Below are 14,363 nucleotides of genomic sequence, written 5' to 3' on the forward strand. Positions count from 1 at the left end.
TTTAGTACACCTTTTTATGTGATGCCTTCAAATCGTCAAAAAAATCTATGTCAACCAAAAAACTTTCAAAAAATCTTAGTCAGTGCTTTGGTAAAAAAAATAAAAATGGGTACCTATAGTCCGCGGAAAAAGACGGGGTGTGAGAATTATCTAACAAAAAAGGGGTGCCTATAGTAAAACAGGGTGCAAAAGGGGGTGCCTTTAGCAAACGGGGGTGAAAGGGGTGCCTATAGTCTCACCCTAAATTTTATTGTTTTTCTTAATTTTTTATTAATCGTACTAACGTTACTGCAGTACGATAAACGACAGGACCACCATAAAGAAAAAGCTTTAATCTAGATGAACTTTGCTGCTGTCAACAGCATAAAGAGCATAATTAACAACACGCACTGTGCAACGATTCTACAGTCAAGTCGTTAGCGGTTTTTAGTTTGCTTTTCTGCACAAAACTGCTTGTTCTGGCCGTATATTTGTACTTTCTTTTAAGATTTCCACTTTTTTGACGGTTTGATTAATTTTCTAACTATTGAGCGAGATAATTAGCCATGTCCACGGACGCAAATTTTTCGGCGGCTCCTGAGGTGCGAGATTCTGACTCGAAAATGGGCCAAATAGCTGACTTCGTGAAGCAGGCGTTTGTTACTGGCAAATTGAGTGATGTGATCTTCTCCGTGGGTCGTGACTTTGGCAAAATGCAGAGTTTTTCCGCGCACAAGTAAGATGGATCATGGTTGTATGCTTCCAAGGTCTACCCAGCTATTGTTGCCTCGACATTGTTAACCGTGATCGTGTGTATGTTGGGTTTAGGTTCGTCTTGTGCATTCGCAGCTCTGTGTTCCATACAATGTTTTACGGAAGTCTGCCTGAAAAGTGTGAAGGTGCCATCGATATTCCCGATGTTCATCCAGACGCGTTCGCCAATTTGCTAAGGTGCTTCACGAATTCTTTTATTTTAATGGGGAACAACGATCCTAAAGCTTTGTTGAAATTCTGACACTTCAAAGGAATTCGGTTGGAAACTGAAACTTGAAAGTCTGAAAGCTTATTCCGACGCTTGACCTACTAGAAATGCGTGCTTGCTGAATTAAGCGCCCTGGGCGACAAAATATTCTGCATCTTTTAAAGGGATGCGAAGAACGGGCATCACTGTCACTTGATCTAGACTTCAGAGTGATAGCGATGCCCATTCTATTACTGACAGATCTGTCAGGAACAAAGTTCATCGTTTTATTTAAAACCTTGTCTTTTATCATTCTCTTATCAGAATGTTTTTAAATTGCCTGCGCCTTGGTCATCGTGGTTAAACTCAGTCTTGCTCCAGTTTCTTGTACACCGATGCCGTGGACAATCTCAGTATCGACAACGTCATCGAAACTATGGCGTGCGCTGACAAATACGATGTGCCGCAGTTGATGGAAGTCTGTGCGGACTTCGTCGAGCGGCAGCTGAACTCCAGGAATTGCTTGGCTGTTCTGAAAAATGTGCGTAAGTCTGTTGTAGCGACAGTATATTGCGACAGATCATCATGTCTGCAGATCATTTGTTTCCAGGCAGTGTACTGGCATGTTGAACACATCGTGGAGAAGTGCCTGATTTTGGTGGACCTGAACAGTGCTGCAATTCTGCAGTCGAAGGAATTCACCGACATCATCTCACAGGATACAGTGCACAATATTTTGAAGCGCGATACGCTGTCTGCCGAGGAAAACATAGTATACTTGGCTGTGGAAAGGTAGGGAAGTTGAAGATATCCCACATTCCAGATGTTGCTGTGTGCAGATAGAACATTATTATCTGGTTTAACAAAGCTGCGCCGTAAGCACAGCATAAGCAAAACTTTCGGAAAGGAAACATTTGTCAATCGAATACCTTAGACTGTACATAACTGAAATCAGTCAAACTCAGAAAATAACGGTGACAGCAGTTTACCCAGTTTCAAAAGCTTCTTCAAAGTTTACCCAGTTTTCGAATCAAGCAATCGCTACGCCCGGCAATGCTCTAACTTTCTTCGGGAAATTAAAGTTACCGCGCCTACGTAATGGGGTGACTCTTGGATTATACACCACGGAATTATTGTTGCAGGTGGGCAACGGAAGCCTGTGCTCGCTGCGGCTTGGATACTTCTGGCGCTAATCGGCGCCAGATGCTGGGTGACGCTTTATTCTCTATAAGGTTTCCGCTTTTGACTGGTGCGCAACTGGCTGATGGTCCCGGAAAGGTAAGACTGGCTTTGGGTTTTCGATTCTTTAGAATTCCTTTTTTTCCCCTATGGCTGTTAGACATACATATTTAAAACGTATCAAAATCGGTATTACACAAGCAGCAAAAACAAAACTCCATGACATCTTTCTCGTTCAGCTGATTTTCTTATGTGTCGTTGTATTAGAGTGGTCTTCTAACTGAAATGGAGCTGTTGAGCGTGTTCATGTACCAAAATGCCACGGAGAAGTCTCCATATTTGGCGTTTCCCATAGCGCGCCGGACAGGAGTCCGCAAAACGTTCGCAGTGGGAGAAAAAATATTTTTGCAAGACCCAGATTATGACGGAGGGTGGTGGGAGCCAGCCACCATAACCGAGATCCAGCCGGAACGCCTGGTGTACACTTGGTGTATAAACCACAAGGAAGGCGTTACAACGCCAGACAAAGTGATTCCCGTGAAGGACCTCCTGGTGAAAGGCCAGAAAGTGTATGTGCGGTCAGTGGGGAAATATGCAGAATACGATCATGCAGAGGAGGACGCGCAGCATCGGGTCACTTTGAACGGAGGCCGGGATGTAAGGCTCGCGGATTTGATGCTGCACGCAAATGTTGGGCTGTCGTGGATGACGAAGGCTGCTAAATGAACTGCGAAGTTGCGCTGCAAATCCGTTACCTGAGTTTCTGGCCGTTGCAACGTAACTTTTTTGATAGCAGATCGGATTTATCTATTACTTCTTCTTCCAGAATCCGGTCGCGTTGCCGTCTCCACTTCAGCAACTGACAAATGCAGACAAACACAGGCACAGCGATTTTCAACCACTCATCACTCGTTATTGTAATGGTCAACAGCTTGCAAAGCGCGTGCTGTAGCACTGGACCCTGGTACTGTGTAAAGTCGTTAACGTTTTCTCGGTGCAGCAAACCGTTGTGGGCTTTTAATTCGTCGCGGACGAAGTTCTCGCAGTATTCCATCAGATACGGCAATTCGTATTTTATGGCGCAGCACATGTCGGCATAACGTTATCTATAGTTAACTTCATAACGATATCGACCCATCCATAGATACAGTATATGTACACAGAGGTAAATCAATGTGCGAAGTCGGTAAAATTTGTTCTTATTATTAGGACAGGAAATTATTAAGACAGATATTGTACTACTGTTGCACTTGGACAGATATTGTAATTGTTATTATTGTACTACTCTTCCCACAAAGACTTATCGCGGCGCTGTCCTACACAAAAACCTTTTCGGTACTAGACTAGGTAGAAGGGGGGGAATATGGTCCCCGATACAGTAGCGCAAGGTTTGGCAAGGATAGGTTTTAGAAAAACAGCGACTGTTATCGCGACCAGCCGGTAATGATACAGATCTATAATGAATCTCTACCAGTAAAGTTGGATGTAAATCATGTAATGATGGCATTGATGCGTATAATTATATCTTGAACGTATCCCATGTTAGAGCAATCGTTATCTCGAATACAGTCCACGGTCTCCGTCCGCACCCTAACAACCGAATTCGGTAATCATTGAAATCATAACAACTTCACTGGAAAGTCCCGTTAGTACATCGCAAGTCGTGAACACAAAAAGCGACATCAGCTGGAACAATTTTTCCTAGGGCAATTTTTGCCGCATAGTGTCGGTTTGTAAAGCCAGAAGGTACTGATACTCGCCATCAGCCTCATATCTCAGTGGTTGCTTTGGAATGCCGTGACATGAGCTAATCTAAAGAGCAGATTTTCAAAACGGACAGTATGCTCGCGACCATTGTATTTAACAACATGCTGAAAAGCGTGTGTCCGGCAGTAGGTAGCGTCGCGAAGGCAACCATCAATTCTGGCCAGCAATTGTTGACCAAGCTTGAGAATATCGGAGGCCCGCAAGATCTTCCAGTTAGCAGCCGTTCCATTACCAGGACCAGCAGGGCGACTAATCCAGCGGCCCCGAGAGTAGAGAAATTCACCCTGACGCACACCGATGATTTCCGCTGGCATCCAGCCCAATGGCTCGTGGACAAACACCTCCTCCTTGTCATGGAACGCCATCTCCCCGATGCGATGACACTTGACGTGGCGAGGTCGCGTAGAGTAGGGCAGAGACGGTTTGTCCACGGCGAACTGGTACTGATACAGGTCGTGCAGTTCGGAGTGGAGCAACAAACCACTCTGCAGTCAGTTACACGCATTGAGAGAGACTCCGTCAGGATAGTCAGGCTATGGACGCCTTTGTACTATCGGGAGTGTACGCGTGAGCCAGCACTATATCGTCAGGCAGTACTATCGTATAGAGCCATTCCCACTGTTATACGGCATTGCGAGCCATAGCACGGCAGCGTATGTGCTTGTACGAGTTTACTCGTGCAGTACACTACGTACAACTCGTACATCAGCCATTCTCACTTTCAGGCATAGTACTTTGCAGCATAGCCAGCACAGACTATTCATTCAGTCTGCACAGCCAGTCGGATAGGATGTGATTTCATGTCAGCCAGATCTCCCTGTGTCATAGTGTGTGTGATTGATGTTATATTTTTTTGGTGATTTTTGTGGTGATGGGAAGCCAGTAAATACCAGTATTTACGTCTTCCCGTTTCTCCTGTATTTCCGGTGTAGATATAGGGAGTAGGCCCTCACGTAGATCACGGCCTACATTGCAGCATTAACAAGCTGGGATCCATGAAGATGACGTAGCTTTGTGCTGGTATTAGCCTACAGCAATTCTGTGACGTGTTACGTCTCTAGCGTACATATTACTGTCAGTTTAATGAGTTGTGGTGATTTGACTAGGTTATCAACGAACGCATGAACGCGCTAACTTTGTCGTGACTCGGCAGAGAACGGCATCTGTGGCTTGATTGTGGCATACTTATAGTGGTAGATGTTCAATAGTTCCGATTGCAGCAGGAGTCCGCTCTGCAGCAAAAAACACAACCTGTTATCGAATACGTTCGACAATCGCCAAAGTAACGAAGTGAAATTCCTAGTTATCATCTAATCTAAAAGAACTATTACTAACAACTTAACAAGCATTTTTTCATACATACCTTTACGGGACCGTCCAGCAGCTGCGTATCGGTTAAGAGGGGAAACCGGATAAGAGACAAAGTCTGACCGCCGAACAGGCCACCATTTACGCTGACCGCCGAACAGGCCACCATTTGCTCGGCGGTTGATAGGTGAGCCAGTTTAGGCAGTCATCCTTTTGAGAATGCTGGGAGGTGGGCCGAATTATAACCGATCGTTTTTTGACAGGTGGGCTGCGAGCACGTGCACGCGACGGAACATGAAATCTTCTTCTAGGAATCGCCGGGCAGTACTGGGACTGACTGCCTAAACTGGCTCACCTATCAACCGCCGAGCAAATGGTGGCCTGTTCGGCGGTCAGCGTATCCCGTTGAAGAATGATGCGTAGCGCCTGCTCTCCAAGTGTACAGAACTGCTCCGATTCCCAGATAGTTCTGCTGAATCGTCGATCAGGGATAAGCACTTTGCCAGGATGCTCGGCGCTGCGCTGGCGTAGAAGATCGCCTACACAACACACCTTGGTAAAATCTGCAGTAGTAAAAGCAACTAAAACTTACAGTTTCCAGCATATCCAGGCAGTTGTTATCGTTGAGCTCATTCAGAACAAAATCAGCGCACTTGACCACCAACTGGGGCACGTCGTATTTATCTGCGCAGGCCATTGTGGGGAAGACGGTATCCAAGGTGAGATTCACCACATCGGTGTAGATATAGCTGCAATGTTTGTTGGATCGCGTCACCAGTTTTCCCAAGAAACATGAGGAAATGATGTTACGACTGATATACCTGAGCATATTAGCGAAGGCCTCAGGGTGGATGTCCGGAATGTCGATGGGTGTTGCGCCGCTCTCCGGTAAACTGCCGTAGAACATCGCCTGGAACACTGCGCTGCGGGCACTCAGGGCGCTTCTGCCGAAAAATTTGAATATAACCAGACGTGCATTAGGCGGAATTGTAAGTACGGGATAGTGCAGGACCACCTGGAAGTATAAGCTCACCTGTGAGCTGGAATGATCTTCACGGTACCATAATCCCGTCCCACCGCGAACTGGACATCGCTCGTTTCGCCATTCAACAAAATGCGTGGCACGTCATCACTGATCGTCGCTAGCCCCGCGAAATCTACCGGATCCAAGGACGGTCCAGGCTGAGACATGGCAACGCCGGGATCGTTAACGGGAATTCGCAAGTGCGGTTTAAGAAGTCAAATTGAGCGCAGGAAGTCCAAAACCCAGCTTGAATCAGTTAAGTACTGACTGTATCGTCACCAGCCAAGATTTCAAAAATTCGAGTGTTGCTTATTGCAAGAAAGGATATTGCAAGAAAGGATAAAAATCAAAATACTGAACTGCGAAGTTTAATTTGGCCACTTAAAGCGTTTTCGATACAGCCGGTTGTACGCTGTACGGCTATAATCGGCAGTTGCGCGGGCTGGGTTTTAAGACCGAAATTCTTCGATGCTTTAGTGTGAAGTTTACAGTGTAAACTGTCAACTGCTCCGAATGGCAAGGTAGTTGTGTTTGGCGCAGAGGTATTAGGTTCCACATCCAAAGGCCAAAGTAGTGGGTACTTTAAAGCTACCCGTTAAAAAAATGTTCAAAAAGCAAGTAGTCGCCCATTGCGGCTGATTCGAAAAGGTTCAAGAAGGCATAGGATGTTCAGTGTTTCTGATACCACCGTTTTTCGAGTCGACAATGCGCCGCATTCCACGGCATCAAGAAAAACAAAAAAAGCAATCGAATTCCAAAATGCTCATTCAAGCTACAACCGAACCGAACCAACGTGGCGCAACGTACGTGGCCTGTCAACAATAACAACACTAAAGAATTGTATTAGCTCATCACAATATAATCAACCGAAGAGATGTCAGCATTGTCTCATCTAATCCAGAGCCCAAAACGGCTTTTTGGCCGCCTTCCACTCGTCAATCTGACTGTCGGAGAACTTGAGCTGCATAAAATCCACACTGTATTCACGGCCGGCGACGTTAACCGTATGCAATCCAGCGCGCTGTTGACCATACTTGGCTTCCTTAACGGCATCGTCAACGTAAACATACAGTGGCTGGCTACGCTTTAGAATATCCGCAGCACGAACGTTTTCTGATGGCGAGGACAATTTTCCCACCGATTGTTCCACCTTCTCCTCCCGTAGCGGAGAGAGATTGAGCTCATTTTCTCCCCAAACCCTTGCAGGATGCCAGTAGCCGTTCGTACAGGAAATAAAGACCTCTTCTCTCAGCTTATACGATTTCCAGTTGCTCCTGTAGTTAGATGCTTGTCGGTCAGCAGCGGAAAGCGAACAAGGAACACAGCATTACCCAACACTTTACGACGGTTCGCAACGGATGAAGGCAGATAGATGCTGACGAGCGCAAGCCGCTATTGCCCATCTACGATATTTTTATATAATCCATATACTGATATGCGCTCAATTGGTTGTCTGCAGAAAAGCGTAAACTTACTTTTCCACAGCGATGTAGATGACGTTCTCTTCCGTCGACAGTGTATCCCGTCGCAGAACCATCTCCAGCGTCTTCAATCCGATCTCTGTGAAGTGATCCGACTGGAAAACCGCCATAGTGAATTCATCCACCATATCCAGGCACTTCTCCACAATCTGGTCACAATCGGGCGTCCAAGGGAGCGCCTACACAGAATCGCGATGCCTTGTTAAAAGCATCGCAGTAATAAGTTATCGTTTATGCGGACTTACATTTTCCAGGAACATCAGACAGCTTTCAGGCTTCATCTGCTCGAGGACAAAGCTAATGCAGCGGTCCGCCAAAGGCAAATCGTACTTGTCCGCACAGTACAGGGTATGTATGACGTTCTCAGGCTTCAGATTCTCCACAGAATCGGTGTAGATGTAGCTGAAAATGAGCAGAACCTGTAGCTGCGAAGGGATTCCGTGAAATGATTACCTAGTGCGTAAGTTGTGGCAAACGCAAACCACCTTCAACAGCAAGAATTCCCCAGTCTTTTATCATGCAAATACTCGCGCAAGCATATCGCCGTCTTTAGTTAAAGAGTAAACGATGGCTGGCATTGGTTATTTACACTTTACCTGAGCATGTTAGCAAACGCTTCGGGGAGGATTTCAGGCATTGGAATTTGGAAATAATGGTTGCGTCGCGTTTAGCCAAGCTCCCGTGAAACATGGTGTAGAATACATCGCTGCTGATGCTCAGAGCGAACCTGCAGCATTTACATAGTGATGTCAGGAGTCAAGACATGCATATCAGCATATGCATTCGTCGTGTGGCAAAGCAGCACACACTTATGGGCTGGAAACATCTTCACATCCCCATGCTCGCGTCCCACGGCAAATTCAATATCGCTGAGCTCTCCGTTAGCCAAGACGGCCTTCATCCGACTGGCGATGTGAGGAACCGTGCCTCGACGCTCTGCACTGATGAACGATGGTTGGGACATGATCCAGCACTAACTGCGCCACTGCGCAATCCAACTTGGACGAGAGCGAGTCTGGAGTCTGGAGAACGTTCGATATTATCGAAGTGTAGCAGACTGCTACAATAAGGCTACTCGTGCAGTAGTGTCTAATAATAATTAGTGTCAACAGAAGGCGAGTTAGTGTTAACCTATTGATTATAATCTTTTTCCAAATTTCTCAGTGTCAAAAAGAATGCAAAAGTGAAGAAAAAACTGGAAGGCATAAATTGAAAAGTCTACAACAGAAACTGCGATTCTGAAAAAAACCGACAAGCTGACACCTGTTGCAGAGTTTTAGGCTTTCAGCCGACAGCCACTCGGTAACGAAGGTACCGGTTTTTACACGTAACAAGTAACAACCTACCACGAGGTTGCCTCTGATTCTTTGAACAGCTTGTTCCGGCGGATGCTGATTTGGCGCACGTTAGCGGCTTACCATCCAATGCGTTCCCGTATACTGTACAGATACATCACATACCTCTTAGTGCCATTTTGAGTGTGGTGACTATCACTAGCCGTAGCATATTATTTTGATGCTCTTTCCTGAATAAGAATACGTGATAGTGGCGAGTTGTACCCGGCTTGGCTACTCAATAAACAATCAATCAATCGCGACTTACATTTTGGCTTTACACTGTTTACAGCTGAAAATTGTTGTACAAGCTTGAAGGGTATATGCCTATAAGGCTAATCCTTCACAAAATGAGCTGGCAACAAGCCACAGCTTTCATGCATACGAAAAATAAAAGCTAATACAGACAAATAGAAATATACATTTAGATTGACGTAGAAAAATATGAAAGCAAAAAGGTAAAATCAGCACATCAATCACAACCTTAACGCAATAACCATCCGCCGAAGCCGAAGGGTATGGTTCCTTGACGATCTCTCACTAGAATAAAGCAACCACCAGAACCCAGTTAATTTACAATAGCAGCAGCAGTCTTGGTTATCCACTGCTCAGCCTCCTTCTCCGGAATGATCAGATCGGCGAACTCCACACTGCGTTCGCTACCCGCTAGATTGGCGATATGCCGCGTCGCGCGTCGCGTCCCATACGTCCCCTCCACAAAGACACTGCCGTCGAAGGCCTCAATGCGCCGGCCGCGTCTCAGGATATCCGCGGCCCGGATGATATCTTCCGGCGGGGCCGTCTTCTCCTTCATCAGCTGCGAGTACCATTCCAGAACCATCCGGCCATCCCGCGTCCCCACCACCTTCGCCGGGTACCAGCCGACTCCACCCGGGCATCTGACGAAGACTTTCTCCCGGTGTTTAAAGGCGGACTGGTCGGTGCGGTGGACTGAATACACCCGTGGATCCGTGCGAAAGGCCGTCGGCTGCTTCGCCAGCTTCGTGGTGTGCTTGTGCACGTAGATGTCGCGCAGTTCGTTCAATAACAGCAATCCGCTCTATACCATTTTATTGATCAGCACGGTGTTATTTAACTATACCGCGGCTGAAATTGCATCTTACCTCAATAGGACCGTCAGCCAACTGGGCGTCCGTGAGTAGCGGAAAGCGCACTAGCGACAAGGCCGGTCCCAGCATCTCCCGACGGTTAGCGGCGGATGTGTCCAGGTTGTTGCGCGCGCATGCCGCGGCCGCCCATCTAAAGCAACAATTATCAGTAAAGTATGCACCGTATAATAGCCGAAAAATGTAGGAGGAATCACGACGTGCATCACTAACCAAGCTACTAAACACCGTGATTAATTTGCCCCTGCTTTGCACCATTAATTTGCTCCAATTTGCACCTGCCCCGCCCAGCGCAAAAAACGTACGACACAGGAACGGATATACGAATTTTCAAAGAACGTTTGGGTGTGTATGTATGATGTAACTATGTATGTACTGCGTTAAATTCAGTAGAACAGAATGCGCAGTTGACAGGAAAAATAAAACTTATTTCTAAACTTAATGCCCAAAGTTGTTTTACAAAAATGCCACCCTATCCCCGAAATAAGCTCTCCTTCTCGACGACGATCAAGCTTTAGTACCAAAACGGTGCAGATTCGACAATTACGGCAAAATTGTATTGGTCTTCCGTTGCTTACTTCTCGACAGCCAAGTAGATAACAATCTCATCCGCCGACAGAGTATCACGCTGCAAAACGATCTCCAGCGTGGTCCGTTCCAGTTTCGCCCAGTCCTTGGATTGGAGAACGGCCGCGCAGAATTCATCGACCAAATTCAGACATTTCTCAATCACAACAGAACAATCCGGGACCCAGCGTACGGCCTAAAAACACGTAGAATAAAACACGATTCCTGCTGTAAGGTGGTGTGGTAAAGGCCCCTACATTTTCCAGGTACGTCAAGCAGTTATCGGGCTTCAGCCGAAGGAGGACGAAGTCAGTGCAGATCTCCGTCAACCACGGTAAATCATATTTCTCAGCGCAGTACAGGGTCTGAAGAACGTTTTCTGGTTGCAGATTCTCCACCGAATCAGTGTAGATATAGCTAAGAGGATACAATAGGTTTCAGTCAAATGCTATCTAAGATTGTATGTCCTGGGTTCAGTTTCTAGGTTAGATGACTTGTATCTCGTAAAACCAAGGCAGAAAAGTATAAGTTTTTAAAATTAACACAAAGATGTTCCAATAGCCTGTTGAAGGTTCCGTTAATGGCGTTTGGCTAGTGTAGTTACAATAATGATTACAACGTGTTTTGCGCATCGCCCGACCTGAGCATATTGGTGAAAGCATCGGGAGGAATTTCGGGGATATCGATGGGTTTGTCCGTGGGCTCGGCCAAGCTCCCGTAAAACATGGTATGGAAAACATCGCTGCCGACGCTCAGCGCCAATCTGTCGTAGAAAACATCACGATGTTCAACGCTTCTGCAGTGGAACTACTTGAACGCGTTGGAGAAGAATACTGACCTGTGTGCGCGGAGGATCTTCACTTCACCACATTGTCGGCCGACGGAAAATTCCACATCCGTCAGCTCACTGTTGGCCAGAACATTTTTCCACCTACTGGACGTCAGAGGCACTGCACCGCGACGTTCCGAACTGACAGACGAGTCGCATCCCTGCGCCATGATGGCACTTGCAGGTATCCTGCCGCGATTGAAGCAGTTACTGCAAGCTGTTGTAGTCGCAGACTCGCAGTCAACACATAAAGAGGCGAAATATCCAATACACGGCAGCACTCCAGAGGTGTTAATTTTGTGTAACTCTGCCGAGGTGCTATCCTGGAAGCTAATATAGGAGCTCTGGAACCCAGAATAAAGACAGTCTTTAACGTTCAAATCTACAAGCTAGAAGAAGCAATAGATTGATCTGGCTTTGCCTACACGCATTTGATTGGGTTATTTTAACCAATCAACACTTCAAAAACTGTGCAGTTCAATTCAGTTCAAATCAGGGCTTGGGAGTCGGATTACCGGTCCGCCCCGTAGTGTTGATAATAAAACAAGGAATAACTACTGTACGCCTCATCGTACAAAAACACAAAAATATTTTATAGATAGAGCAAGCTTTAATTAGTACACCATTCGGGTTGCACCAAGACGTCAAAGCCGAAGAAACAAAAGATAACCCGAAAACCCCTCCGGCGCATGTTAAAATAAGATTGTCTCAGCCATCTCGGTTCGGTGGGCGGAGCATACGCTCAAAATAGATCCCTCTATTCACAGTAGATTGATCTGGTGTAGCCTACACTCATTTGATTAAGTCATTTTCACCAATCAACATTTCACAAACTGTGCAGTTCAATTCAGTTCAAATCAACGCTTGGAGTCGGCTTGCCCGTCCGCCCCGTAGGGCTGATAATTAAAAAAAGGATAACTACTGTCCGAGTGTTGTGCGTAGTGCACAGGATATTGGCGTGTTCGCCTCACCATTACTGGATCGGCTCACCATTCGCCATTCTGCACACATGCTAAAGCATGTTTTGCCATTCGAGTGCCAACCTAGGAACCGTTAACATCGTTTCCTAGTTTTCTACGATTTCATGCCCTTTTTCTCGCCTTAGATTTGTTTCTGATGTCCTTTTCTAGACTTTATTTCTGTGAAATAAAGTGATCTTTTCGAGGAGTCGTGTTTTCGTTGTGTTTTCTCTATGCAGCGCGAGCGCTTCTCCGAGATGGTGGAGATGCATTAAGATCCCTGTCATTTCCGTAGTTTTGTTGACATTCTGCACTCGATAACCGCGTTACATTGAACACGCCGTGACACGGAAGTTTCCTCTCCTTCAGTGGAGACCTCGATCCACCAACGGTAGCCAACAGCAGCAGAAGCAGGAGAACCCTCCCAGAGAACCGAAGCACGGAGCGTCGCTGGTTCGGAAGGCACGCGGCCGCCAGCAAGGAGAAGAACCGAGGAAGCGATTCCTCTATTCGTAAGCTAATCGTATGAGTAACAGTAGATTAGTTCTACTGTAACAAGTCGTAGTAGACCGTACATTTCCCGAATTAGGGACGATAAACTGCAGAGGAAATACCTCCATAATCCTTACAGATTTTACGATAAAGTGGGATTATTTCCCTGTCAGATTTAGCGATCCCTATCTGTAAAGGAAACGTGGCACACGTTATCAATGGTATTTCTTTGATTACTATTGGAATCTGTTCTTTGACATGACGGAACCAACGATAATCGTTGTTTTTGTACAGCCATTAGTTCCGTATATCGATGACATTTTAATCTTAACGGAACGACCGTTCCGCAAACGAAGAAGTCAAAGCACTCGCTGATATTATCAGCAGATATTTTTCTTGAAAGAGAGGGAGGGAGAACAATAGAGCCAAGCCGAGCAAGCTATTTATAGCCGCCCAGGCACAGGCTGCAAAGCAGCGACGCAGTGAAACGCATTGACCTACAATGCGGTGTATAGCACATGCAGTGTAAAAAACCCATTCTGAAATAAGTTTAGAATTCAATTCTGAATTCTATCGTTTAGCCTTTAACGGCATAATGCCCGTAAATCGTTCACCGCAGAGAAAACAACCGGCTATTGATCGGTTGAAACAGGGCGTAAAAGACGTCCTCAAATCAGCCAGTAAAGTACTAAAAGGAATAACCGACGATCCAGCAAAGGCTGGCACCAGTGGTGTTTCACAAGAGGATAAGATTACGCGTAGCAAAGCGAGTCAGTTGAAAGGAGCGGGTGTGGAGGTCACACACAAAGTACTCGAGGATAAAACTCGTAAACCGCGTAAAGCGACCGTAATGGATCAAGGAGATAATCTCCTTGATACACCTGTAATGGAGCCGCCTGACCAGTTGTTTTTCAGGCCGCTAACTCCAGATAAAATTGGAAAGATTAATCCCGATAGTCGGGAAGAGGAACGCGCGCCTGCGCCAGAACGGTCTGACAGTACCACAGAGTCAACGGCCACAACAGGGTCGTTTTCTCAAGTGAGCGAAAGTGAGTTGAACAAATCCGCGACGACGGAAGAGGAGGAAGAACCTGTGACGGTAATACCGACTACCTTGCGTAAAACGCAGTCTTATACAGCCAATCTAAATGAATTGCTTAATTCAGCGGCTAAGCCGGTAACAGGTTCCCGTATAGTGGAACTAAAACAGGCGACCGAAACTATTTCGGCAAACCAAGTGTTAATAAAAGATTTGCAGAGAAAGTTGGAAGTAGCTGAGGACGAAGTCCAACATCATAAAAATCAGTACCAACATGCCCATAGTTCGTTCAAGAACATGGAAAAGATCGTGCTAGG

At 46.2% G+C, this 14,363-nt stretch overlaps 4 protein-coding genes across 6 annotated transcripts in view; 1 reads left to right on the forward strand and 3 right to left on the reverse strand.

Annotated features, from left to right (window-relative positions):
* The first annotated feature begins 428 nt into the window (after nucleotides 1–428).
* Nucleotides 429–3,158, forward strand: LOC129595314 (BTB/POZ domain-containing protein 6-like). Its single transcript, XM_055492278.1, has 6 exons — nucleotides 429–715; nucleotides 808–930; nucleotides 1,322–1,481; nucleotides 1,551–1,732; nucleotides 2,083–2,218; nucleotides 2,387–3,158. The coding sequence occupies exons 1-6, from the start codon at nucleotides 546–548 to the stop codon at nucleotides 2,843–2,845; spliced, it is 1,230 nt and encodes a 409-aa protein (XP_055348253.1). The 5' UTR covers nucleotides 429–545; the 3' UTR covers nucleotides 2,846–3,158.
* Nucleotides 3,159–5,586: 2,428 nt separating this feature from the next.
* On the reverse strand, nucleotides 5,587–6,385 carry LOC129595293 (BTB/POZ domain-containing protein 3-like). The gene is made up of 4 exons (XM_055492248.1): nucleotides 6,228–6,385; nucleotides 6,016–6,138; nucleotides 5,787–5,943; nucleotides 5,587–5,733 (listed from the first exon to the last, which is right to left on the reverse strand). Exons 1-4 carry the CDS (start codon nucleotides 6,383–6,385, stop codon nucleotides 5,587–5,589), a joined length of 585 nt encoding a protein of 194 aa, XP_055348223.1.
* Nucleotides 6,386–6,877: 492 nt separating this feature from the next.
* Nucleotides 6,878–9,114, reverse strand: LOC129595319 (BTB/POZ domain-containing protein 1-like). Of its 2 annotated transcripts, none has more exons than XM_055492284.1 (5): nucleotides 9,046–9,114; nucleotides 8,296–8,721; nucleotides 7,945–8,101; nucleotides 7,694–7,878; nucleotides 6,878–7,621 (listed from the first exon to the last, which is right to left on the reverse strand). In XM_055492284.1, the coding sequence occupies exons 2-5, from the start codon at nucleotides 8,334–8,336 to the stop codon at nucleotides 7,558–7,560; spliced, it is 447 nt and encodes a 148-aa protein (XP_055348259.1). In that variant the 5' UTR covers nucleotides 8,337–8,721; nucleotides 9,046–9,114; the 3' UTR covers nucleotides 6,878–7,557. The 2 variants fall into 2 exon arrangements, with proteins under 2 accessions (XP_055348259.1, XP_055348260.1); XM_055492285.1 differs by lacking the exon at nucleotides 9,046–9,114 and having other exon boundaries at nucleotides 6,878–7,492; nucleotides 7,550–7,621; nucleotides 8,296–8,928.
* A 205-nt stretch (nucleotides 9,115–9,319) lies between these two features.
* Nucleotides 9,320–14,363, reverse strand: part of LOC129595312 (BTB/POZ domain-containing protein 3-like) — a 37,504-nt gene continuing 32,460 nt past the window's right edge. For both annotated transcript variants that reach the window (XM_055492276.1, XM_055492275.1), the window contains 6 exons: nucleotides 11,566–11,900; nucleotides 11,368–11,490; nucleotides 10,985–11,144; nucleotides 10,739–10,923; nucleotides 10,158–10,293; nucleotides 9,320–10,093 (listed from right to left, as the gene is read on the reverse strand). In XM_055492276.1, coding sequence (XP_055348251.1) covers nucleotides 9,602–10,093; nucleotides 10,158–10,293; nucleotides 10,739–10,923; nucleotides 10,985–11,144; nucleotides 11,368–11,490; nucleotides 11,566–11,900 — 1,431 coding nt within the window. In that variant the 3' untranslated portion in view covers nucleotides 9,320–9,601. The remainder of the gene's footprint in view (nucleotides 10,094–10,157; nucleotides 10,294–10,738; nucleotides 10,924–10,984; nucleotides 11,145–11,367; nucleotides 11,491–11,565; nucleotides 11,901–14,363) is intronic.

The sequence above is a fragment of the Paramacrobiotus metropolitanus genome, unplaced genomic scaffold, assembly GCF_019649055.1.
Source record: "Paramacrobiotus metropolitanus isolate TYO unplaced genomic scaffold, Prichtersi_v1.0 Parri_scaffold0000076, whole genome shotgun sequence".
Taxonomy (NCBI): Eukaryota; Metazoa; Tardigrada; class Eutardigrada; order Parachela; family Macrobiotidae; genus Paramacrobiotus; species Paramacrobiotus metropolitanus.